Source organism: Larus michahellis, chromosome 5 (assembly GCF_964199755.1).
Source record: "Larus michahellis chromosome 5, bLarMic1.1, whole genome shotgun sequence".
In the NCBI taxonomy this organism is placed as follows: Eukaryota; Metazoa; Chordata; class Aves; order Charadriiformes; family Laridae; genus Larus; species Larus michahellis.
Genome location: NC_133900.1, coordinates 11,223,164 through 11,248,107, shown reverse-complemented (window position 1 = coordinate 11,248,107; position 24,944 = coordinate 11,223,164). Strand labels below are relative to the sequence as shown.

Sequence of the window (24,944 nt, the reverse complement as noted above, 5' to 3'; positions counted from 1 at the left end):
ATGGCCAGGGTGTCACCAAAATCGGGAATGAACTTCTTCACACCAATGTAGTCTTAAGAAGCAGGCATTCTTTTATTCAGCACCAGGGACACGGGGGATCTCTCCATCTAACACGTCCACCAAATGTGAGATTCACAGAGACTTATACCCGTACACAATATGCATGGTCATTACATTTCTCAGCACTCATTTCCGTATTCATTACACTTCCCAGCAATCACTTCCATATTCACATCACCTTGGCACATGCGCATCAAGTCGGCTGGGAGCTTCACGGTAGGTTTTGGGTGGTTCCTAGTGGTTTTCGTGCAGGACTGAACTCTTGGTCATTCTTGCCTTATAAGGCCTTAACTTGGAGCATCATTCTGTTTGTCGGGCTCTTTGACCGCTATGGCTGGTTGGAGCTGATAATTGAGGAATCTCTGTGTGGACTGGGGACGATAAATGCAGAAGCTTTTTTAACTTCTCCATTTATTTTGCAAGCTTGTTATCGGTCCCTCCAGTCTCTCCGAGGATGTGGTATTCTTCGCTGTTTGTTCTTCACAAGGAGTTCTAGTTACACATTTACCTATTTACCACACCACTGGTATGTAACAAGGGCACCTCACATCAGCAGTGCTGCAGCAAAACCTGCCCCTGGAGCAGCAGCAGAAGCCTTGTGCAATCACCATAAACTGCCTGGCCTAAAACAGAACTCTGCTGCTGGCCCACTGTTCAACACCAACGGAGCGCACGTTCCTGTTTTTACTGTGAAGCTTGTTTTTTTTCCCCCTCTTTCCTAACAGCGCATCCTGCCGCAGCAGCAAAACCCTCACGTGCAGTGGCCTCCCCTCAGCGCGTCGTTTTCCCCGTTTCGTTTCTTAAAAGGCAGCACTGGAACTACAGGTGCCGTGGCCCACTCCAGCCCTCGCAGCACACGCCTCCCTCCCGCCCGGGCAGGTACGGCCCGGCTCCCGTGGAACGCCGAGAGAGGTACGAACTGCAGCACCGCCTCACGCACGGAACAAACCGCCCCCCCACCTCACCACAGGGCGCAGGGGAGGAGAACCGCCTGGTTTTCCTACCGCTGCAGGCCCAAGCTGCAAGGCGCACCACACGGAGGAGCCCGCCCGGGACGCGGCGCACACCACCTCGCCGCCGCGGAGTAGTGCGGGGCAGGCACCGCCCTCCCGCCCCGGCGCATGCGCCGCGCCCCCCCCCCCGCTCCTACTCGGCCGGCCCTCCGCCGGACCCCGGCTCTCGGCGGCTGCACTGCAGGTGAGCGGGGCGGGGAGCGGGAGGGAAACGGGTCTCTCGTCCCGGCCGGGCCGCCGTCCCCCAGGCCCTTCCGCCGCGGCTGCCGTACCGCCCTTGGTCGAGGCCCGCCGCCATGGTGGGCTCCTCTTGCCTTTTATGTAACTCGCCTCCCCCTCCCCTCAGGTGTAACGGAGTGGCGGCCCCGCTTGCTCCGGCGCGGGCGGACGGGATGGTTTTTTCGCCTCCTCGCGGTCCCGCACGTCCGTTCTTATCCCGGAAACGCCCCCGGCCGCCCCACGACGGGCCGGAGGGCGGGTCGGGCCGGACCCCGCGCCTGTGAGGCGCTCCCTCAGCCGGGGGGACGGTAACGGGCCCTGCTCCCTTTCCTTGCAAACGGCTGTTGCCAGGACTGACTTCAGAAACTCGAACTGAGCGTAGATTTCGTGTAAATTAATCTAGGATTGGTGCAAAACTCACAGGGATGGATTACATCCCCTGCAGTAGCGCCCACGGGTGGCAGGCTGCCTGGGCTGGCCTCTCCTCAGCAGCAGGGAGCTTGGCCTTCGGGAGGCACCCGTGGAGCCCTGCGCTCACAGAGCGTGGAGCTACGCTACGATTTGAGCACAGAGACAAAAACACGCAAATAAACCCGGCTGGGAGTCTACGCCTTTCAAGATGCTGCGTGTAACGCACTACGGTGGAGACCGCAGCCCAAGAAACTAGTGCCCTGGTCAGCTTACTATTAACATCTTGTAAAGGATAACAAGTAAAATCACTTGAGTTATCCCAAACCAGATATTTCTTGTCTTAAAAAACAGCAAGAAATGACCTGTTGCTACTGGGGAGGGCCTCAGGAATTCCTAGCCTCTCCTTCCTTTGCAAATAAATGAGAATTTCAGATACTGCAGCTCCACCAGCTCTTTATATTCCTTGTTTGAGTTTCCTTCCTGCTTTGATAGGTTCCACTTTCACATCTCCACACAAGCTGATTGCTTACTGGCTGCAGGGAATTACCAGTTAATCAAGCTCTTATCCTTAAGGAGCGTGGAGGTAGTTCACAAACCAGATAGGGCCTCCTGGTTCATAGATCGGCGTTTCTGCCTTTGCCTAGTCGTTCCTATGTATCCTGCAGTAGTAAAAGTTATAAAAATTCAGAGATACCTGGCTTTCTGTGCCTGTTGCAAAGGCTTCTGGAAGTATAATCAAGAAACAATTAACACGTGTGACTATAGCAAAGTGCCACAGCAGGTAAAATAGCTCATCAAATGTTAATAAGCTAAAACCAGACCAGTTGTGTCATATATGGCTTCGATTGCTTGTAATGGAGGTTAAGCTGCAAAAGGTTCAGTCACCTTTAAGCAATTGGGTCTGAGGTTTTTGAGTTAGTTGCGTGGACTCCTCTGTAATCTCTGTGTGAACTCTTGTGCTGTGTAAGAAGTGTAACATGCCAATGTTGTACCTGTAGTTTCTGTACAGTGTGTGATTAGTAGTGTACTCGTGACCTGATTGATTTTATAAATTGTTAGTGGGATGTCAGTAGCCTGTTATCCAGTTTTCTAGTTGGCCATTTATTTGTAAAAGCAAGTTTAATCGGTGTGGTGACAAGAGGATATAATGATGGTGTAATTGCTGCCAGTAATGTGATGCATAGTAGCATGTAAGCCAGTGTCTTAGTTCTTCCTCAACAGGCTTCACCAAACAGATTTTGCAATAATAATTTCTTGCATCAATAGTTGTAGCTTCTTGGGTTGTGAAGCCTTTTAATGTATTACCTCTGCCCCCCCTGCTCCTGATTTCAAAGAGATTTTGAAGGAGTCTTACAGCTCTAGGACAAAAGGAAGATGATATTGCTTTGTTATTTGAGCCATTTGACTTGTGACTGTAACATGAGGTTGCAGCCTCAGTGAATCTCACATCTAGACAAGAGTATGATAATGGTTGGCAGCTAAGGCAGGGAGCCCTGAAAGGATGGGCATGGTGGGTGTATGGGAAACAGCTCTGGGATGCTCTGGTGGGTACTGTGCCTTGATTTACACGTCCAGGATAAAGGGCAGCTGGCAAATGAGTTAAAAATTATTTTGCTCTCTGTTAACACTTCCCAGGAAGGGCTGGACTAGGCACTGCTGTGGAGACCATTAAACTACTGTTATTTTTAATCAGGTCCATCAGAGAAGACAATAGTGCCTCTCCTTGTTAAGGGCCTGTGTTACCCGTGTGACAAGTAACACAAAAAAAATAATACGTGTCAGTTTTTGCTACAAAGAACCTTTGAAATACTGAAAGGATCTAGAAATTGTCTATTAGTATTGTCTTAAGAAATTTTTTTTATTGGTTTCTACAAAAGGGAGCCTGGTGGTTTTAAACAAGCTAAATGAGTTAGATGTGCGGTTTCGGATTTTTTTTTTTCTGTTAAATTTACTTTCTGCTGAAAAGTATGGTAGGTTTAGACTTGCAGTACAGTGTGTAACTTGAACTTTCCCATGTTTTCCAACCTTGTCTTATTTGACCTAATTAGCATGGGAATCTGAGCAGTTTTGCATGAAGTTTCCATAACTCCTTTCACGGAACTGGTAAACGGAGAAGGGGAGAGCACTGAGGTTTTTCTACACTATTTTGTCTACCAGGTTTTTTCCCCCCGCGTTCCTTCTTGGTGATGCAGCTGTAGCCAGACTGAACAGCGAACAGCTGCTTGGGCAGTCCCTGCCAAAGCTGCTGCTTGGCTGCAGTTTGCACTGCAGCTGCCTCCTGCCCCTCTTACTTCTCTCCCTCTGTCTCTTCCTCAGCTCTGCCAGCTGCCCTCTTTTCTCATCTTCGAGTTTTCTTAGTACAACACAGGACAACAGCTAGACTTGTTCTACTAGCTAGATGAAACTGGAGAAGATCTTGTCATTGCGTATGCTTATCTAACCTTGTGGTCAGCAACACCAGCATTTAATTACCCACAGAGACTCATCAGGCTCTCTATTAGACAAGTTAGTTTTACGCAGCGGCATGTACAAACTTGTGTATTTATATGCATGCACTCTGTTCGTACTCAAGTCACTTCCGAAACCTCCCTGCTCATAGGGCTACAAACTTTGCATTTACAGAAAGCAAATTTCTTTCATCTCTTTCAATTAAAAGGCCCTTTTGTTTTCTGACTGAAGTTAACTGCCCTTCTCTGCACAGATCATGATGTGATTTTTTTTTTTTTGTCTGTCTTGTGGGTCGGTAACCAAAATTATATACTGGATAGTTAGTGAAACTTCACCTCTATCTCGATTTCTCCTGGACTTCTGCCTTCTGTTTTCCAACTTCAGTACCACTGCTCACAAAGAGCATTGGATTTGTGGGTATCCTAATACCTCTCATCTGAACACTGCCTAGTTGTGGTTATAGTGGGAGTCTTCATTTTGTTTCTGTTTGTATCACTGAAATATCTTCCTTCCTTGTGCCAGTGGAAGAATGAGGACGATCCCCTTTTTCTGGGGCACTGTCTCCTGAGGTACCTGGCAAGGGGAGGAAGCCGTGTACTCCAACATCTAGATTGGCCTGTTGGCCAGGATTGCTGGGGTTTAATTTCATGACAGGGGAAAACAGAGCGATGTTCATTCATGTCCTGCCACTAACGTCTTCCATTTCTTTTTGCTTTAAAATTATTTGAGGCATTTTACCTCTACTGGACCTAAGTACTGTATGTGACTTTAGGAATTTTACACTTAATTCAGTTTCGGATTTAGTTAGAATGTCTAAATCAAAATTGCTTCACTTTAGGATGTTACTGTTACCTGAATTGCATCAGATATAAGATAACGTGCTTGTGTTCTGACCTGCCATCACTGCTTGCTTTTCTAAGTTTGATAGTGAGGAATAGCTAGGAGGGGGTCCTCAGTCCTCGCCTGAGCACCAGAACATCAGCTCTGGGGTCTGGAACAGCTACACTCTGAGAAGAGCAGACACCATCAATATTTCTAAATATTTAACTTGGACAAGAAAATTGCTGATGTACTCTCAGCAAACAGTGGTGAGCTATAAACAACGTGTGGTTTAGGTTTTTTTTTTTTTTTTTATTCGGACAGTTACTCCTTCATGGAAAGTGTCAAGCAGCTGTCTACAAGGAATAACAGATGATGTTATGAATGAGGCACTTCCTTTAGTTTCTTTAGAGTCAGTCACTTTCTGTGGTGGTCACTTACACTCTTTAGTCTAGTCAAAATACAAGACTGTACCAAGGCTGGAAGACATAATTGCCAAGATGAGAAGGGAGCACATGTTATTGAGGTTTTGAATGGCCATGTCGGTGTTTTCTTCTAGAGAGGAAAGATGGTGTGTGTAAGTCTGCAGCATTCACCCAGTTGTAAACTAACCTCAAGTAGCTGGATGTTATTGTTGCATTACTGTTGATTTGGGGAGCAAATCTGTAAATGGCCCTTCTCTCTCAGTTTGTGGATTCTTAGCATATAATTAACAGAGCATCATGCATGCTAACCTAAATGCTGATTAATCCTCCTAGCTAGTGGTTCTTAAACTAGTGAACTTCTATATAATTAAAGATGTGAAAATACAACTTCAACTTCTTGCTCTTTTAAAATGCTATCCCTTTAAGGCTGTGCAATGACAAAACTATTTACTGTTCCACTTCAAGGTGGAAGGAGGAGTAGGTTTGGAGTTGAAATATACTAACCTTCATGACTTCTGAGTGACCTTCAGATTTCCAGACTTCAGTGATTCAAGCACCACTAAAACTCATTTCTCTTCTATTTAAAATCTGGTAACAGTAAAGGCCTGCAGCTAAGCATTCAGATCAGCCCAAAGCAGTATTTTCTGCAAATGAAACATCTGTTCTCTCCTTCTGTCTGGTTGTGATAGATTGTATCTCGCACTTCAATACATTATGTTAATACTGTGTTTTACATCTGTAATATTACTTCTCTTTGTGTTTAACTCTAGTAGTGCACCGTGTTGGTAACGCTGGCTCTTTACAGAAGTTAAGTATGATAGTGGCTTTTGACTTACCTTAAACCTCCAATTGTGAAAATCCTTTCATTTTTCAGAGAAATCATATAATTCGTAATAGTGCTATTTCTCAAGCCAGATACAATTAACAGCCAAGTGGATATATACAGTGGGAGGACTGCGTGTTTCATGGCTACAGCTGGTACTTTCCACAGCAGATGGTGATTTGTTTGAAGACTCAAACTGCGAGATGCTGTAATTAAGACAAGCGAAGGATTGGTGGATGGATATCTAAAAAGATTTGGATGATCCAAAATGTATCACAGAAACAAGATATTCCTGAATTGGAGACTTGGAGGAAGAATAAAAGTCTTATCTAAGATATTATTATCTGTCACAAAGTCTCATCAAAATGAAACTGAAGTGTGTCAAGCTATTGCTATCTGAATATTTCCTTAAGGTTATATTAAACGTGTTAATTTTTAATGTGCCGCAGAAGCTTCTTTTTACCTGAGGAGCAGTGACTTGCTCTCATGTTCCCATACACTTATTTGATATTGCCCTACTGGGAGCTCCCTAGTAGGTATGATTTTCCTATCTATGGCTATGTGCCCAAGTAATGGCCTCGGTCTCTTCTGGTGTGATTTCTGGTTTCTTCCCCTGCAGTGTCAAGTGTGTGCTTAGTATGTACTAAATACATACATCCAAATATGCACTCAACTTCTTTTCTTACAGGTGAGAGCTCAGAGCATCTCCAAGAGCTTCATTTGATGTAAGCGTCAAGTATGGATGAAAAACATCGCTTAAAATCAGTTATGTTTGAATTTTATGTTATTGCTCAGTTTATTTTAAACATAAAAAAAAAAGTCACGCAACAGCACTGATTTATCTTAAGACTCATGGGTTTTGTGTTGGTGTTTGCAATGGCATAACCAGAATAGGTAAAACACACATCGTCAGCCTCTTTCACGGTGAGACACAGAATTGTTTTGGAAAGTGTATGTGCAGTTGCAGTTAAAGCATGAAGATAAATGTAGCAAGTATGCCAGATGGAAAAACCTTAGGACTTGGGAGCTGTGAACTTATTTAGTAGTCAGTGGCAGTTCTGTCTGTAAGCAGCATTTCTACTCGGCTGTAAAAATACTGTTCGGTCTGAGTAGCTAGGGAGCGGTGAAGTGAGAGTGTCAGTTAAGGACTAAAATAAGCAAGAGTTCCCTAGAAGTGTAGGCTAAAGATGCTATATCTGATCTCTAAATGAGTAATACATGGTGCTTTTCGAAACCCTTGTATGGCATTTCAAGTTCCTTCTTTTTCCTCTTGCTTGTCTATGTTCACTTTTGTAACTTCAGTAGGTTGCCTCTGAAGCTCTGTGTTAGCTTCATATTTCAATGGTAACAGTGATTTCTTCGAAAGGCATGTTAAACAAAGCAAACGTGGTGAGTACCAGTAGTGCAGGATTAATTTGAAGTTGAAAGAGAACCAAAATACCAAGATTTTTCCTCCTAACGAACTAGTAAGACATCTTAGTATACTAATTTGTCAAATCTGTCATAACAGAAGTTATGTTTTCAGCAGAAAAAGGTAGGTATTCCTTGCTATAAACTATATAAATATCCCGTGACCCGTAATATCTTTGAACTAGTTTGTGATATTGGAAGAAGTAAGACCTTTCTCTTAGATATCTTTTAAAGGAAGAATACTTGCCTCGCTTACAGCACCATTAGTGAATATTCAATGCACATTTGATCTTCCTTTGATCTGGCTGGCCCAGTGCAGCCAACAGCCTTGTCACCGCACAGGACACAGAGCTGGCAACAACCCTATGGCCTACAGCAGAAATAAGTATGATCGCCTCCAGTCACTTCCTGCTTTACTCCAGTACCAATGCGTGAGGAGTAGGAAATTTAGTAAGAGGCATGGGCACTTTCCAAATATCCCAGAAGAAAATCAGTTCTGCTCCTGGACACGTGACTTACATTTTTATTGTAGAATAATTTTTTGTTACTTCAGTCAGTCCACTTCCTCCAACACCAAAGTCTATAAGCAGAAATCATCTGCTTACTACAGCAGCAGTCATCAACTCGTAGTGTAGAATGAAGAATGAACACCTAATAAATTAACCAGAAAACATGAAAACCAAAGCTATCCAGTGTAAGAGAAGAACACGCTACTAAATATACTTTCCAGAGACTCTGTCTTAAAACCTTACAAATCCATTTGCTTCCCATGCCAAAATCTAACAGAACTCTTGCTTGTAAACTGCATCAGTAACTCCACACTTTCAAACAGTGCATCATTTTTTCTTGTGGACTTCATCTTCCACAAAGCATGTAGATGTCCAGCCTGAGTCTCACCGAGTTGGCTTTCGTGGCTTTTAGACACACAGAGATGAAACTTAAAATATGCTACTGCACTGGAAAAAAAATCTGTTCTTCCCCTACTGCTTAGCTTTTTTTTTTTTCAAATAAAAAGGTGGACTTCAAGCTTAACCTAACTGAAGCACAGAGTAGCAAGAAGAGTAAAATATTTGAGTGACAGAGGCAGAAAAAGCCTTCTCCCCATTATCTGTGGTATCCCTGATCTGTCTTTCAGCCGTGGGAAAGCTGCGATGTCAGTATAGCTAAGATTCCTTCAGTCTGAGCGGTATAAATCTTACACACCTTAAATATCTTCAGTTAAGCTGGGTAAACAGTCTAAAATAAAAGCTAGCAAGCAGGAACAAACTTGCTCCTCATTGTCATGCTTTAAATATCAATCTGTTGGATTAATAAGGTTGCTAGATAAAAGGAAATAATTTTCATTCCAAGATTTTTCTGTAAGTTAAATTCTTGTTCTCTAGTTCTGTAGAAGCTTTCTATATTTTGCTGACAGTTGCATTAAATGCACAAAGAGACCTAGGAAAGCAGAGTAATAAATATGTATAAAACACCTGTTGCGGGTTAGATCAATAGTCTGTCTGTGGCAGCAGCAGCAATGAGAGGTACTAAAGAAGCAGAGGTGTCTGTGGGCCGTGTCCCTTCTGTTCCTCTGCCATCCACAGCAGTGAGATCAGGAATGTTGGAAGAGACATCTTTGCCTTTCCTTTTTCATGTGTTTTTTTCAAGAAGTGTGGGCAACAAGTTCACAAACGATGGCTTTTCCTAAAGGTACCTGCGTAGGATTCTTGAGTGTGGGTCTTTTTTCCCTTTTTCTCCTCCCACTTTCCCCAAGTAAGATTATAGGTAGTATTTATAACATGTAATCAAAATGTTAGCTACTGGGAGTACCTAATGTCTCATCATTTTTTGTGTGTGTTTTTTTTTTTTTTTTTTAAACAGGAAGATGAACAGAATTTAACTGCGTTTCAGGACTTGACTCCTGATGGGCTGGATTTTGTCTTGGCAGGAGTTTTTGAAGATTCATGCAGTGAAAGAAGAAACAGCCAATGGCTTCAGAATCCATGGTCCCAGAGCAGGCAAAACAACATGCGATAAAGGGAAAAAGGCGGCAGCAACAGCAGCAGCAGCAAATTAGGTCTTCCAACAGTGACGGTGAAGATGACATCTTTGTCTTTGAAGCAAATGAGGCTTGGAAGGATTTTCACAGCTCTCTCCTTCACTTCTTTGAAGCTGGAGAGCTCTGCGATGTTACACTGAAGGTGATACTGTCACACATCCATTGCATTTAACAGTTTGAAGATTAAGCTACGAATAAGTGTGCTGGAGGTGTCTGCGAATTTGGGCAGGAGTATGGAAGCCATAGAATATCTGTTGGATCTGAGGCATCTCTAGATATGCTTATGGTTTTTTTTTCTTATTTAGGAAGTTTACAACTGAATTGTAAACACTTAAGATACTGACAGTCTGAGAGAGGACATACATGACTTTGACCTCACCCAGCTTGCCTTCTAAGCAGGTTCCCACAGTTGATCAATATCTTACTGTGCAATTTCAGCTCCTTGTAGCCTCTTTGTTCTCACACAGCTTCATCCCCAATTTTATATCAATGTTTGCATCCCGTGTTGCTCTGCTAAATCTTTCCTGGCACACAGGATTGCTGGAACAAATCTAACTTCCAGCATCCTCAAAGAAAGAAAAAAACAAACAGGCAATTATGTTCTACAACCAAACAAAAAGTAAAGGAGGAGGAAACCAGTTTTATGATTCTTGCATAGCAATGCTTTAATGCATTCTTTGTAACTCAGTTGTCTTACTTATATGCTGATGACAATAAATTTATATCTAGCATCCGTTAACAGTGGTTGTCAGCACCTACAAATGTGAAGTATTGCTTAGCTAGACATCTTACTAGTGTAAGATAGTTATTTTAAGAAAAGGAGATGAAGCATATCTCCTATACCAAGAACAAATGACATTGAAGGACAATACTGAAGCTGCTCCGGACAGCACGAGAGCCGTGAAACAGAACTCGCCTGAGAGCTCATCATCAGGTCTTTTTACATCTGTCATTTTAAAAGGCATGCTGGGGAAGAAGGTTCATGGCAGAACTTGTAACCACCCTCCTCTTCCCTTTTCTTGACCTCATCCTCGCCTTGCTCCCTTTCCACCCACCCTTGCAAAAAAGGCAGAAAGTCTTATTTTGTAAGCATAGTTAAACATAGACATACTCCTGCTAGGGAAACTTGGCTTGGAAAATGCACTTTACTGTGGCTGCAGTTTAACTTTCCCTAAGTTAGGCTTGTATTAATGTTCATTTGCATTTTTTTCATGGAGCTACTTTGGTAATTTAAGAATATTAGATTGCCTGACTTGGCTTCCAGTCCTCAAGTAGAGAATATGATCTATGGAGGCTAGAGAAACCTACGTACATCGTACCGTAAGGTTTCCTAGATTAGTGATTTTCAAATAACTTGTAACTGTATCTTGAACTAGAATTTTCTGGAAGGCTTGATTTTTCTTTCTGTAGTGCTTAGGCATTTCTCATGTTTTAAGAATAACTGCTTCTCTACTGAACTTTCTGCTTTTGTGCATGACCTCTGATAGTGAGCAATTCTGGCATTGCTGCTGTCAGACCAATTATGGATTTAACTGCTGGACTCTAAAATATGAAGATTAATAACTGGAAGGAAACTGATTATGAAATACAAGAACATGCTAGATATTTAAAATTAAGCAGATTTGGGTAAAATAGCGAAGCCACTTAATTCAAAAGAAAGATCTAATTAGAGAGTGGGATGATGGGCAGAATAAAAAATCTCTGAGGGCGGGAATGGCCTAGGAGCTTTCCCTGATATAGCAGACCAGCTGGTACCGTCTTTTTGCATCAGTACTATAATTAGTTGGAGCGCTGACACTGTAGCACTGATAAACCAGGAGACTTCCTCTGCTCCAAAGAGTTAGCATCTGGAATTCCACCTACTGGACTGCTACTGTCATATGAAGAACTCCCTGTTAGAAAGCAGACAGTGGCAGATACTTACCGTCTGCTTTTCTCCTGCTGGTTTGGTTTTGTTGTTCATGTGGTAGGTCTGTGAGTTGTTCCTTCTGGAATGATCTATTAACTCACACCGAACCATCCATCTTTTCCTCGCTTTTAGTCTGCGTACTCTTTCATGTGTGTTTCTTTTCTGTACTCAACTTCCTGCTCACCAGGCAGGTTACGCTTGTGTTGGTAACACACACTTTTTAAAAGGGTAGAGACATTGTGAATCAGAGCTAGAAAAAACTCCAAATTATCCTTTATAATTTAATATCCTTTTTTTGGGGGGTTGGGTTTGTTTTTTTTTTTGGTGTGTGTTTTTAAATTGCAAGACAGCTCACTGTAACACGTTCATCTGAAAATGAACATGTAATTCGAGTCTGTCAGGGAAACTCGTTGCTTAACTCAGCCATCCCTTTATGTTAGTGCAGACTGCAGATTGACCAAGGCTGTAAGAAAGCACTCATGTAACACAGACAAGTAGTGGATTGTTCCTTTACCTTCAATATTTACTTTTAATGCACATGAATTCTAGAATTTTATAAGTGAAAAGCTTGTTTTGTTCTTTCTGATCAGAGTTTTGAGAAATACCTCCTCTTTATGGGGAATACTCCACCTAGTTCTAGAAGCTAAACAGCTTCTAAAAATCTTGAAGTGACTGGTAACTTTTAATCATCCCTGTAATAGCTGTTGTTAGTGCTGTTTTACATGAATTTGCTTCTAATAAGCAGCATTATCAATTCCTCAACAGTAGTAAAAGTCCAGGGGTTTAAATTGTCTAAAAATGTCACTTTACAATTCCCCCCCTACTCGCCTTAAAGTCTCTGAATACAAAAAAACAAACAAGTGTGAATACACGCAAACAAGTGTGAATACACATAAAACAAACAATCTCCTCCTGACTCCAGGATGCATCTAGAAGGTTCCTAAGGATGTTTCATTTAAAAAAATAGGACATAGCTCTTAAAGAAAAGCAAGTTCAGTGTATCAGTGCTATCGCTTCCTTGTGTTACGGCCTTGCCCTGCTCTGGCGGCCAAGTTACAACTCAGATCTGCTTGGGATATATGGATCTGGTGTCAGAAGTACAGGGTAAATGGAGTTAACTTGTTTGAATGAAATACAGTAGCTCAGTGCATATCGAGTTCAGAATTCTTACCTCAGCTTGACTGTCCATCCTATCATAGCAGAAACTGACATTCCAGTAAAGGATTGAGGGTTTTTTTTTCTTTTCAGGTTGGTTCGAAGCTTATCTCTTGCCACAAACTGGTGCTAGCTTGTGTAATACCTTACTTCAGAGCCATGTTTCTTTCGGAAATGGCTGAAGCCAAGCAGACGTTGATCGAGATCAGGGACTTCGATGGCGATGCAATAGAAGACCTGGTGAAGTTTGTGTACTCCTCTCGGCTTACTCTGACAGTGGATAACGTCCAGCCTCTCTTGTACGCTGCTTGCATTCTTCAGGTGGAACTGGTAGCAAAGGCGTGCTGTGAATACATGAAGCTGCACTTCCATCCCTCCAACTGCCTGGCAGTCAGGGCATTTGCAGAGAGTCACAACCGCATTGACTTGATGGACATGGCCGATCAGTATGCTTGCGAACATTTTACGGAAGTGGTGGAGTGCGAAGACTTTGTGAACGTGTCACCACAGCACCTCCACAAACTCCTGTCCTCTAGTGACCTGAATATTGAAAACGAAAAGCAAGCTTACAGCGCTGCTATCAAGTGGCTGCTAGCCAATCCACAGCATCACGCTACGTGGCTGGATGAAATACTTGCACAGGTAGGGCAGGCTGAGGCGCCGCGTGCCTGTCTTGTCACTGGTTTAGTTGTGTCATCAGCTGTTTGCGCTTAGGTAGATCCCAAGATGAAAAATGTTCTGAGCAGTTGGTGCCTCATCTGGTATTCGCAGTTGTGAGTTGACAGTGGAAGCAGGTTAGACCTCGAATATCAGGAAGAAGTCGTACTCTCCAGTTTCTGTAGAGAGAAGAGTACTCGCTTTACGCTCATGGCTGGGGAGTGGGGAGCCAACAAAAAGCTGCAGCTGTGTTAGAGCAGAAACTTCTTAGATTTACACACAGTGGAGAACATAAAGGCATCACTTTGCTCGGTTTGATACTACTGCAGCCTGAAACGCTCTCTTCCCTTGCTGGTAAGTATCTGTACTTAAGAAAGGAGAGCAAAGCTGTTGAGGAGGTTTTTAACATGACTAGGAAAGTACAACTGTAACGGAGATGCGTTGTATGAAGTCGTGTTACTTCTAGAGTGTTCCCTATATTTAATTAACAAAAGACCAAGATGCGTTAGCCCTACGAGCAGGCTAGGAAACATATGCTAGACTCTTTAATGCTCACTAGACTAGCACTGCTACCTATAGGATCCAAAAGGAGTTTGCCATTTAATGGTCTAGACTTGAGGCGAGTCTGCTGCTTCTGACAGAAACACATATAGGTCTCAAAACGTCACTCAGCTGAACTTATTTAAACACCTGTTGGACCTCCTCCTGTCAAAGCATTAGGTACTTCAGTTATTCAAGCTCCATATGTGCTGGTCACGGGAGTTTAAAATAGAGTATTTGAGACAGGTATGAAGAATCTGTGCTAGGGAGGAGGGGGTAATTGCCATGCGCTGCAATATGCCCTAGGTATCTTAGCAGGTGGGATCAACTGTGCTGCTGCAGTTGTCGCTGAACTCCAACTTGAATATTTTGCATTTGGCAGAATTGCTAATACTGGCATCATGCGAGTAGCGTACTGCTGTCCTTGTCTTCATGCATAGTTTTCCACATTTCCTGGTAAAAGATCACAACTTTTTATTAACTGTCTTCCAAACCCCTTCAGTTTCCTCTAGACTAGCATGAGGTTTTTGGTACAAAACGACTTCTTTAGTACACTCTAATTAAACTTACAGGCAATATAATTTGAGATTTTTTTTTTTTTTAATTAGATCATTTTTATTGCCTGGGTGTGCTAGCAGGTGAGATTAACAGCTTTACTCTATTCATGGAAACCGGAGTCTAGAACAAAGCAAAGAAAAAGGAAACCCCTTCCTGTAAATATGGGTTATTTGCCAGAGTATATTGAGCCATCAGTTGATTTGGACATTACTGCTAGCAGAAAACACAACTGGGCTCCTTGACAGTTATTATCCACGTCGTCATCAGCCTTAGGGGTTTTGCTGTTATAATGCGGTTATGAATTTCTCAGCCTTGAGTTTGTAACGCATCACTTGCCTCTTGAGTCTATGAGAGGGCTACGGTGGTGCTTTTAATCAGCCTAAAATAAGCCAGGCCAAAGGAAAGGAAGAAGCAATTGGGTAAGGAAGTGGGTAATGAAGAATGGGTAGAGATGCTTGCTTACTTGAAGACAGGGACATTTGTCAGCCGTATAAGAGCACCATCCTGCTGCTCTGAGAAGCACCTGAGATATTGGCCTTCTCCTTCACCATTGCTGCTGAGCAAACTGGGAGCTGCTTGACAGCGTTGACTTAGGAAGACCTTAGGAAGTCAGATGGTGGTTTACTTCAGTTCCCCCCTGCTAACGCCTGTCCAATCTTTGCACCTGATTGTACTCGATATTCCTCACTGTTTCTCTCACACGGACAAATGAAAGGTTTGCAGAAATAAGTGACTCTGGGGAGGAGGACGTTTCAAGGCAGTCTTGGAGGGGCTGACCGTCTTTCAGATCTGCCCTGTCACTCGGTGGCGATTGCTCTGGGCAGTGACCGCCTGTAGCCTCAACCAGAAAGAGCCTTCCATTCCTCAGCCTGGTCACCAGCTCTTTTCTGGAGAACAGGAAGGACTTGGGGAAAGAAACGATTAGCTCTCAACCTCTTTCTTTTTTTTTTTTTTTTTAAATCCTGTAGTGTGTCAAGTCCACTGTAGAGAAAGGTGTTACTGCACTAGCAGTGCCTCCTTAATGGACATGTCGTTCATGCTGACAGTGTTTCCTTTTTGACTTGCCACCCAAAGAAAATGAACCATTCTAGCAAAAGCCCTCTTACGTTGGCATAGCAATGAGCTGAAAATTCATACCCTCAGCAGACTGACGTGGCACGGGCTGTCCCGGTAAAGTCACAGCTGCTGCCTGTGTCACGCCGGGCAGGTGCAGTTGCAGTACAGGCAGCAGCGCTTCTCCTTCCTCCGCTCAGCCTGGGCCGAGGGACAGTTCTCCACTGCTGCCAAAATGCACATGGTTGTAGGAAACGTTTGTCACTAAAAAGAACTGTGCGTATCGCTGTTATTCTGGAAAAAAAAAAAAAACAAACGAAAGCCACCCTTTTTAGTGAAGAGCGTGGGGCTGGCAGCTGGCTCAGAAGCTGCCATCTGTTCTGTGTGCGTCACTGTGAATGGTGAGACTCAGCGGTTCAGCCAGTTACTCCAACTGTGTTCATTTCTGTCAGGTACGGCTGCCTCTCTTGCCCATTTGTTTCCTTATGGGTGTTGTGGCAAAGGAAGAGATTGTCAAGCAGAATCTAAAATGTAGGGATTTGCTGGATGAAGCAAGAAACTACCACCTTCACCTGAGCAGCAGGGCAGTGCCAGACTTTGAGTACTCCATTCGCACAACACCAAGGAAGCAGACTGCTGGTAATTAAATGTGTGTCTGATTATCCCGTAGGGAGTGGTGTGGAGAAAAGGCGGCGCATCTGTGCAGGGTTAGATAGCTCGGCATAAGTGGTTACTAGTGATTGGTGCAAAATTGGGAAAGCCATCGTGTACCTCTCTGGTAATTAGGTAATATGTGCTGCGTTTTCCTAGCAGAACTTTAGCCGTCATTTTCTTTCTTTAAAGCATTATTTATTTATCCTGATCAGCTCTATCTGTGTTAAAGCTGGAACTGTTAAGTGTGTTATGACCAAGCAGTATGCTCAAAGCTATACCGAAAACCCTGGACACTTATCTTTTGGTGCGAGAAGGTTGAGCTAACTTTTAAATTGTCTAACCTACACCGAAAGTGAGTGATGAATATTAGGCTGCAAATCCTGATTTGTACATCATTACATTTAACAAACAACGTTTATCTCCCTAAACAAAAATCACAAAAAGTGTATTTGAAATATGCATTGTTTTTGCAAGAGCATAGATAGTGAACTTGCCATAGCAGCATGCCATAGCCGCATGCCAAGCAAAGGCCAAAATCCAGCAGCCAATTATGCAGGGCATTGACGTGAAATGCGACTTCTCCCAAACTCTGTAATTTTCAGTTCGCTCTGCTATACAACTTTATCTCCCATCTTCCTGCTAGTTTTCTGGAAACCTGTATTGTCTTCCTCAGGTGTGCTGTTCTGCGTCGGTGGTAGAGGTGGATCTGGTGACCCATTTCGCAGCATTGAATGTTACTCTATCAGTAAGAACAACTGGTTCTTCGGCCCTGAAATGAACAGCAGGAGAAGGCACGTGGGTGTGATCTCTGTGGGAGGTCAGTGACCCTATTCAAGGAACCCTATTCAAAAGGCACTTGTTTGCTACTTCTGCTGGAATTGGTACTTTCCCTAAGTAAATCTGTCTTGCAGGGGCTTAACTGTTGGATATTCTTCAATTTAGTAAAGCTTCTTCTCCATGACGGGGTTTTTGATTCTGAAACAATCTGAGAGCACGCTTACTGAAAAGACATTACTGCGAACTGACAGAGTTGGGGTTGTTCAGCCTGGAGGAGGCTCCGGGGAGACCTTATAGCGGCCTTCCAGTACTTAAAGGGAGCTTGTAAGAAAGATGGGGACAGACGTTTTAGCAGGGCCCGTTGCAACAGGGCAAGAGGTAATGGCTTTAAACGAAAAGAGGGTAGATTTAGACTAGCTAAAAGGAAGACATTTTTTACAATGAGGGTGGTGAAACACGGGAACAGGTTGCCCAGGGGGGTGGTGTATGGCCTGTCCCTGGAAACGTTCAAGGTCAGGTTGGACGGGGCTCTGAGCAACCTGATCTAGTCGAAGATGTCCCTGCTCATTGCAGGAGGCTGGACTAGATGACCTTTAAAGGCTCCTTCCAACCCAAACTAGGTGATGATTATTATTTTTTTTTAAATCCATTTATAAAGAAATGGCCTTCCACAGCAGAGTCACCCAGAATTTGCTAGTACTCATACTAGCTCCCTTCATACTGCACTCTGTACACACAAGTCACAAAGACTGCAACTCTTCCAAGAGCAGACTTACCTTTATTTTTGGGTCTCCATCTTCTGAAACCAGGTCTGTGCAGCCCAGAGCAGCTTAGCGCCCATGACGCAACTTTTCCTTGTAAACGGTAGCCCCTGTGTTGCTGCAGCAGAACAGAGATCTTTTTTTTCCCCATAGAAAACCTGGAGAGACTGATATAAATGTCCAAAACTGACCTGACCTGCAGTACTCAAGTGATGGGAAAATTTTTTTGTCCGCATATCTCAAGCTTTGTATAAAACTCCACGTTAGAACAGATCTCTGGTTCAGTACACCATATAAAAATATAAAGTCTGTACTTATCAAAATCTTGATATTGGAAACATGTGAAAACTTTAACCTTTATTTGAGCTTTTTGTCTCCACGTAGTCAGGGGATATTAAATAAATGAAAGCTGAAACGTTGCCAAGCAATCTCTGTATTGAAAGATGCATCTGTGTTTCAGGTAAAGTCTACGCAGTAGGTGGACATGATGGAAATGAACACTTAGGAAGCATGGAAGTATTTGATCCGCTCACAAACAAGTGGATGATGAAGGCATCAATGAACACGAAGAGGTATGTGCCCCGTCATCCAATATTTAAGTCCCTGTCTGTGATACATCATTTCTTGCTGATGCCGAAAAACTTCACGTCTGTCCTGCCTTTATTTGGGTTTCCAAAATGTCCTATTTTTTGGATATGTTTGTCCTATTCTGGCTCTTTATGCTCTCGAACGCTTTTATTAACTAGCTGTAAAGCAAACACAAATCTGCATCGTGTACTTGCATGCATCACATATTTGCACAAACACAAAGTTGTGCATAACATACAGTAAGTATTTCAGGGCAAAACTGCATACTCCCTCTCTCTAGGGAGAGGCCCTGGCTGGTGACATTGGTTACGTTTACACTTTGGCTTTCTGTTGTCCCTCTATTATCCTTTTCTTTTTTTCTTTGTTGGGGGGCTGGCTTCTGGAGCAGAGAGCTCTTCTACTCCATCTGTGCTTACATTCTGATATCTAGGGCCTCACTGCTACGCCTGATAAAGAACTTGAAACTGATTAACTTCTGTGGGTTTTTTGCTCTTTTTAAGAATGAGCAAGACAACTGCCATCAGAACATGCGCAGTGTAGTACTTCATGCCTGGGAAACCAATGGCTGCGTATGGTTTTGCCACAAAAGGCCAGAAACACTAAAACACTGAAAGGCAGGTTGAGGATTTTTCTTGCCTTTGGAGCTTTAAGATTCTATTTAAGGAGGTACTGGACTCACAGATGTGTAATTTTTTGTTTCTGCTGTCATTTAAATCAGCCTCCTTAATTCTACATTCCGTTTTGTTATTTGTTGTTTCTAAAAGCATCACATACAAGTAGGAGTGAAATACTGAGCATGGCTAAGTCCTAAAGCTATTTGTAGGTGTGACCTAATCAAAGTAGAAGTGGCTCCCAGACTCCTAGAAGTGGCTTCTTGCTCCTCTTCCTCCCTCCTGCCAGCAGCCCAGGGCATATTCCTGGCAAACATCAGCCTTGGATTTCCATGACATTTCTTACTCAGTACTTGGGTCACTGAAAGGGCTGCTGCGCCTGGGCTGCCCTCCACTCCTCCCATTCGCAGAGGTGGTGTCCGAATACTCAGTTGAGAAAAAAGCTGCCACCATTGATGGTGTCTACATTATCTGCTGAGGCAATTGAAGATAAGCCCAGGAGAGTGCCACAGTGTCTGTTCTGTAGAAAGATTGTGCCTCCCTTGCCCCTGCCTAAGTATCTCCGAACCTGCCCTCTGCGTAATGAGACAAGAATGTTCTCAGTGAAATGGTAAACCACCTGTCTTGGTAGTTAAAGCAGAAACTTAATGCTTCTACTGATTCTAGACCATACTTTTCATTTTGGAGTACTGATTGCGCTCTTGTATTGGTAGATTCAGTAGAAAAAAAAAATCTGACAACTATTTTAGCACAGAAAATCACAGAATGGAAGAAATTGCAATTAAATCTCGCTAGAGTTCAGTCATCTAGTACCCAGCACAAGTTTGCCTTTTAATAGGTATTAATATTAGCCCCCAAAAAATCATTCCCAAATTGTAGCAGCAGCTATACCAACAAAGTTAAAACTTTGTTGGGGTTTTGGTTCCCCATCAGATTCAATAAAACAAAATAGGAGGTGTAGAATTCAGTGGCGAGAAATCAAACAACTAAGACAATGTCATGTATCCAGGCATGTAAGTAATGGACTTAGGCTTTAGGTGACATTCAGTCAAAACATTATTCCACGCCCCCCTGCCTTTATGTTTTAAACAGGAGCTTTCCCTTTTGGCAGTCTAAAAATATTCTAGCTGCAACAGTCCTGTTCGTGGATCACACAGTAACATACAGGTGCCTGGGAAAGCTGAGATGAAGTTAGGATTAAACTCTGGAGCCCCTCTAATGAGAGGCTGCAAACATACAAAAGACTTTCAGGACAAAGCTGCAAAACCGACAGAGGTGCGCAGAGGGAGAGCCACAGTCACTGGTCATTATTATTATAAACTTCACCTTTTAAATTTTCATTCCTTTTTCCCCATAGTTTGAAACAGGTGCCAGTCAGGTAACGTTGCACTTGATGTGTCTTTCCCGTTCCCTTTCCGTAAGGATTTGCACTGAGGTATTGATCCCGTGGTTTTCTTAGGAGAGGAATCGCTCTTGCCTCCCTTGGTGGCCCCATTTACGCAATAGGAGGTTTAGATGACAACACTTGCTTCAGCGATGTGGAAAGATATGACATCGATTCCGATCGATGGAGTGCAGTTGCCCCAATGAACACTCCCAGGGGAGGAGTGGGCTCCGTAGCCCTTGTGGTAAGTGACGCTTTCCTCCCAAGTCGAGCCCAACCGAGGAACCGACCTGTTTTTCAAATGTGCTTTTTCAAGGCAGAACACAAGATTTTAAACAAAGTGCGGCTGGTGGGTCTGAGCACCTGCGGTCATCAAAATCCTATGGAACTGTGCAAAAGGTGAAGCTGTTTAGGAGAATCCTCCTATCAAATTGAACTGCGCTCCCTGTTCCAACAATATTTGAGGTACTGGGAGCAAGTACCAGGACCCTTCTAACAACACCAGGCTAACGCTTCATGTCTCGTTCAGAAGACTCGGGTTTGTCGTGGTTACTGTGTTTAAAGGTACTGAATGCATCTGCACCACGTATACTCTGCAAAATACCTGCTACGCGACATAACTTTTTCACGTCTTTAACTGGAAGATAGTCTTTACAAGTTGTTAGCTCATTAAGTCTGTTGTTGGAATTCTTAAATAAGAGTCAATAATTGTAATTAAATAAAAGTAAAAACTGCATGGCTATACCATGTTTCCCTACCACTGCTTACGAAACGCTGAGTAAATACATATACATTACAAATAATCTTTCTCTATACAACAGAACCACGTTTACGCTGTGGGTGGCAATGACGGCGTAGCATCTCTTTCCAGTGTGGAGAAATACGATCCCCATTTGGATAAGTGGATGGAAGTGAAAGAGATGGGTCAGCGAAGAGCTGGCAATGGTGTCAGCGAGCTCCACGGCTGCTTGTATGTTGTTGGTGAGTAGGGATGTGGCATTTTGCAGTGCTGTTTCTGCCAAGTACTGGCATATGGAAGAGGCTGTTGCTGCTAGAGGAACTGGGGAACAGATAGACCTGACCTGTACTTTGTGTTCTTGGGCAAGGGAAGAAAGCAAGCACAACCGGGGCAGGCTTAAATGGAGGTGTATTAGCAAGGAAATAAAGAGCAGTTTCTAACCCACATTTCAGGGTTCAGGACAATATGTCTACATAGGAAATCCTCTCGAGACTCACTAATCTGGTTTCCTTTTAGGAAAATGATTCTTTACTTCACACACTTTTAAAGCACTCTAGTTCTATTTTGAGCGTAGACAACAGTAGCTTTTTTGCACGGTGACCGCACTTGTTCCACAGCCTGTTGTCCTAGGCCTGTCTTGTTCTGCTCCGCCTTGCATTTGCCTGTGGCCTGAGGGAGGAAGATGCCAGCACACCATAGCGATAGTTGCAGAGCTCTGCCTTGTGTATTATCGTAAGTGATTTTAAAAGTTTCAAGTGAAACGCTTCTCTGACAGCTGCCCCAGCAAGGGGAATGCATCACTGAAGTCTTACTTGAGGATGTTTTTTTGCTACGCGAGTATTCAGCAATGCTGTATTCTGAAAACACTGCAGGAGTGTGTCTTGCTTAAGCCAAAACAAGATCAGGATCATCCTTTCAACTGCTCTTAGTTTTTTTCTGTTCCAAATTAGAAGCTGCTTCATTATAACTCTGTGTAAGATGAATTCAAGGAGAAAAAGAATAGAAAATAATACCTCCTCTCTTTGCAAGTCGAGTAGAAGAAAACTGTCACTCTTGGTGATGCCTGTGTGCTGACAGGAGGGAGAGCTGTTAGATTAATTTTTAGGAGCTCGTAAAATTCATGTAAAGAAACGGAGCTGCACACTAGCCCACTGAATGCTGACAACAGCCTGATAATGCCAGGCCTGGATGTCAGCCAGCACTGGAAGTAGCTAAAAACTGATAATACCGTGATTCTTTGCAGGTGGCTTTGATGACAACTCTCCACTGAGCTCAGTGGAGCGGTTTGACCCACGCAGTGACAAATGGGAATATGTAGCAGAGCTTACAACTCCGAGGGGTGGCGTCGGCATAGCGACACTGATGGGTAAAATTTTTGCGGTTGGAGGACATAATGGCAACGCATACCTGAATACAGTAGAAGCATTTGATCCCATAGTGAACAGGTAATTTGAAATTTTTTATTTGGCTTTATAAGGCAAGGAAGTCTGCCCATATGAAAACACAACATAATAGAATAGTGTGCAGCAGGAGGTTCCTCTGTTGTTTCCCGGTAATAACTGAGTAATGTCCATGCCTAGTGATGCAGGAGTGCTGCTTATGCCACTAGATTCTGGTTGTAAATATCTAAACACCGCCTCCTCCCTCTTTCCATCCCTTGTCCTCTTCCCTGCATTCAATAAGAAGTGACGTTCTTCTGGTTGTTTCAGTCTGATTGACCAGGACAATAATGCGAATAAACTAGCGGGGTGTATTTTTGTGCAGAGTATACAACTAGGCTGTGTAATAGAATTTCAGCCACAGAAAAGAAATACTTTCGAGTTGCTCAGAAAGGACAGGAACTTATTTTTGGTTTGCTTTTTCCCCTCTGCCATCTTCTTTAGGTGGGAACTGGTGGGCTCGGTGTCACACTGCAGGGCAGGGGCAGGCGTGGCTGTGTGCTCTTGTCTCAGCAGCCAGATCCGGGACGCGGGCCAAGGATCCAGCAACGTTGTGGACTGCATGTGAGCTCTGCTGCCTCCTCCAAATTCCCGAGGAAGGAGAGTAAGGGAGGCACTGCACAGCTTTTAAACACCGTGTTTTGTATGGTAGGTTAAGAAATAAAACCAATAACTTTTCTTTGTGAAAATGTTACCTTCTGCCACTGTAAAGCTTTTGGTGGCTTTCTGTCCATAGCGATACAGAAAAGCCTGTGAAAACATGGAATAAAAGCGTGGCTTACGGGAGAAAACCTGCCAAGAGCTGCACTCATCCCATTTTTGAGAAGCTGTAATTTCAGACTCATTTCAGGCAACTGTTACAGGGACTCGTTTGTAGACGAGGCCTGGGGTGAGGAGAGAGAGCAGCAGTTACTACTGCTGAGGCTTACCCAACAGCTCTGCTACATGTTTTCTGGAGGACTCGAGTGCCATTTAATGTAAGTTATTTTGGGGAATGTAGTCTTAAACATTTCCTAATTGTACGAGAGCTTTGTAGCACAAAGCATCTCACGTTTTAGAAGGTAACGACATCCCTGTTGCACACTAAGGTAAACGAGCAGAGGAGGTCACTGCCCACCTCCCAAGGGACTTGTGGGAGCAGTGGAAATTGCAGGTACGCGGCCTGAAACCCGTCTTTCAAAGGCCTTTCTCGAGCTAATACACTTGTTAGAAAGCTGCAAAGATTCTTGACCTGAGTTTAGCCACTGGAACACTGGAATTCTCAAGTCTTCAATAAAATCTGTAGTAACTACGCCCCCCGAAAAGACAAGTTTCCCTTGAGAGATCGTTCTTGAAGTAAGCAGTGAAATTTGTCCTACTTTGAGATGACAGTGTGTGAAATTGTAGGCTTCAGTGGTGTCTGAATCACCATTTTTATACGGAATGGAAACATACAATAGAAGCTGCGGTGTTCTGTAAAGAGCTTTAAATGCAATTCTAGGAGATGACATGTCCAATTTCAGTATCCAGTAGCAACTCTATGGTAATTCTAGAGGTACTGGCTCTTTTACGATAGTTAAGCCAGGAAGATCCAGCCTCCAAACAGAGAGATGACTTAAAGCTTACATAAACCAAAGAGAATCGGCAACAATAAGAATTGGAAATAAACATCAAAAATTGAAATAGGAACTTGACGGTGTTGTGTACAAAGGTATCTTGTTACGCACTCAGAAACCCCGAATTCCAAGTAAAGTCCAGCTGGAAAGACTGCATCACCTTGAAGACAGCAACAACTGGCGGTCCTTTGAGACCAGAGTTACGCGTTACCGGGTTGTTCCAAGTGACCAGGGAGAGCGGCACACTTGTTTGCGTTCGGTACCAGGGAAGAGGCAGAACAGTGCGAGCATAAGGCACAGCCATGTTTTGCTGTCGAGTTACCATCATGTAGCTTTTCTGTTTCAAATGGCCTGCACTTTGGTGGCACCCAGGGACAAAGTGAACGGTACTGTAAATAATGAAACGTTGCAATAAAACATTTGTACCTCAAAGCACCTTGTTTGTAGTATGACTGGAGCATGCTATTGTGGGGAAACATTACAACATTGAGTAGTTTTTGGTTTCTGCAGAGTATAATTCTCAACAGGAAGCCTTTATCAGCAGGGAAAATCCTGCATTGCAGCCGCAAGCTGTACCACCCTGCAAGGATGTGGTCACCCCTGTGGCTCTTGATCAGGCTAGGAGGGGTGGGAAGAAGAGGTGCAGGTTCCCTCTCTGGAACCAAACAGGTTCTTCTATGGATGTCCTGGCTAACAATAAAATTTCTCAATACGTTTCCTGGCTTCTGTTGTATTCCAGTTTGCACGCCGCCGCCCCCAACAACATTTGTGCTCAGGCTGCTGGAGGCTGGCGGGAAAACTGCAAAAAAGGTTTACAAGGAACAACCCTGTTGCCAGTAGAGTGGTGTCCACGTTCTC

At 43.6% G+C, this 24,944-nt stretch overlaps 1 protein-coding gene across 6 annotated transcripts; it reads left to right on the top strand.

Moving 5' to 3' along the window:
* Positions 1-1,023: 1,023 nt before the first annotated feature.
* Positions 1,024-24,518, top strand: KLHL8 (kelch like family member 8). 6 transcript variants are annotated; one of them, XM_074588745.1, is made up of 11 exons: positions 1,027-1,257; positions 6,907-6,943; positions 9,556-9,808; positions 12,824-13,372; positions 15,991-16,177; positions 16,866-17,009; positions 18,191-18,302; positions 20,389-20,557; positions 21,135-21,294; positions 22,296-22,497; positions 22,936-24,518. In XM_074588745.1, exons 3-11 carry the CDS (start codon positions 9,596-9,598, stop codon positions 23,057-23,059), a joined length of 1,860 nt encoding a protein of 619 aa, XP_074444846.1. In that variant the 5' UTR covers positions 1,027-1,257; positions 6,907-6,943; positions 9,556-9,595; the 3' UTR covers positions 23,060-24,518. The 6 variants fall into 6 exon arrangements, 5 of the variants coding, with proteins under 5 accessions (XP_074444842.1, XP_074444846.1, XP_074444845.1 ...); XR_012587199.1 differs by lacking the exon at positions 6,907-6,943 and having other exon boundaries at positions 1,143-1,257; positions 9,489-9,808; positions 22,936-23,139; positions 23,228-24,518; XM_074588743.1 differs by having other exon boundaries at positions 1,222-1,257; positions 9,489-9,808.
* Positions 24,519-24,944: the final 426 nt, after the last annotated feature.

What these genes read in the sequence shown, in the direction of transcription:
- KLHL8 (XM_074588741.1), top strand. Translation starts at nt 9,596, where the DNA reads ATGGCTTCAGAATCCATGGTCCCAGAGCAGGCAAAACAACATGCGATA. An exon ending in TGGATGAAATACTTGCACAG is followed by an intron (nt 13,373 to 15,990) that starts GTAGGGCAGGCT and finishes CATTTCTGTCAG; the next exon opens with GTACGGCTGCCTCTCTTGCC. An exon ending in CGGCTGCTTGTATGTTGTTG is followed by an intron (nt 21,295 to 22,295) that starts GTGAGTAGGGAT and finishes GATTCTTTGCAG; the next exon opens with GTGGCTTTGATGACAACTCT.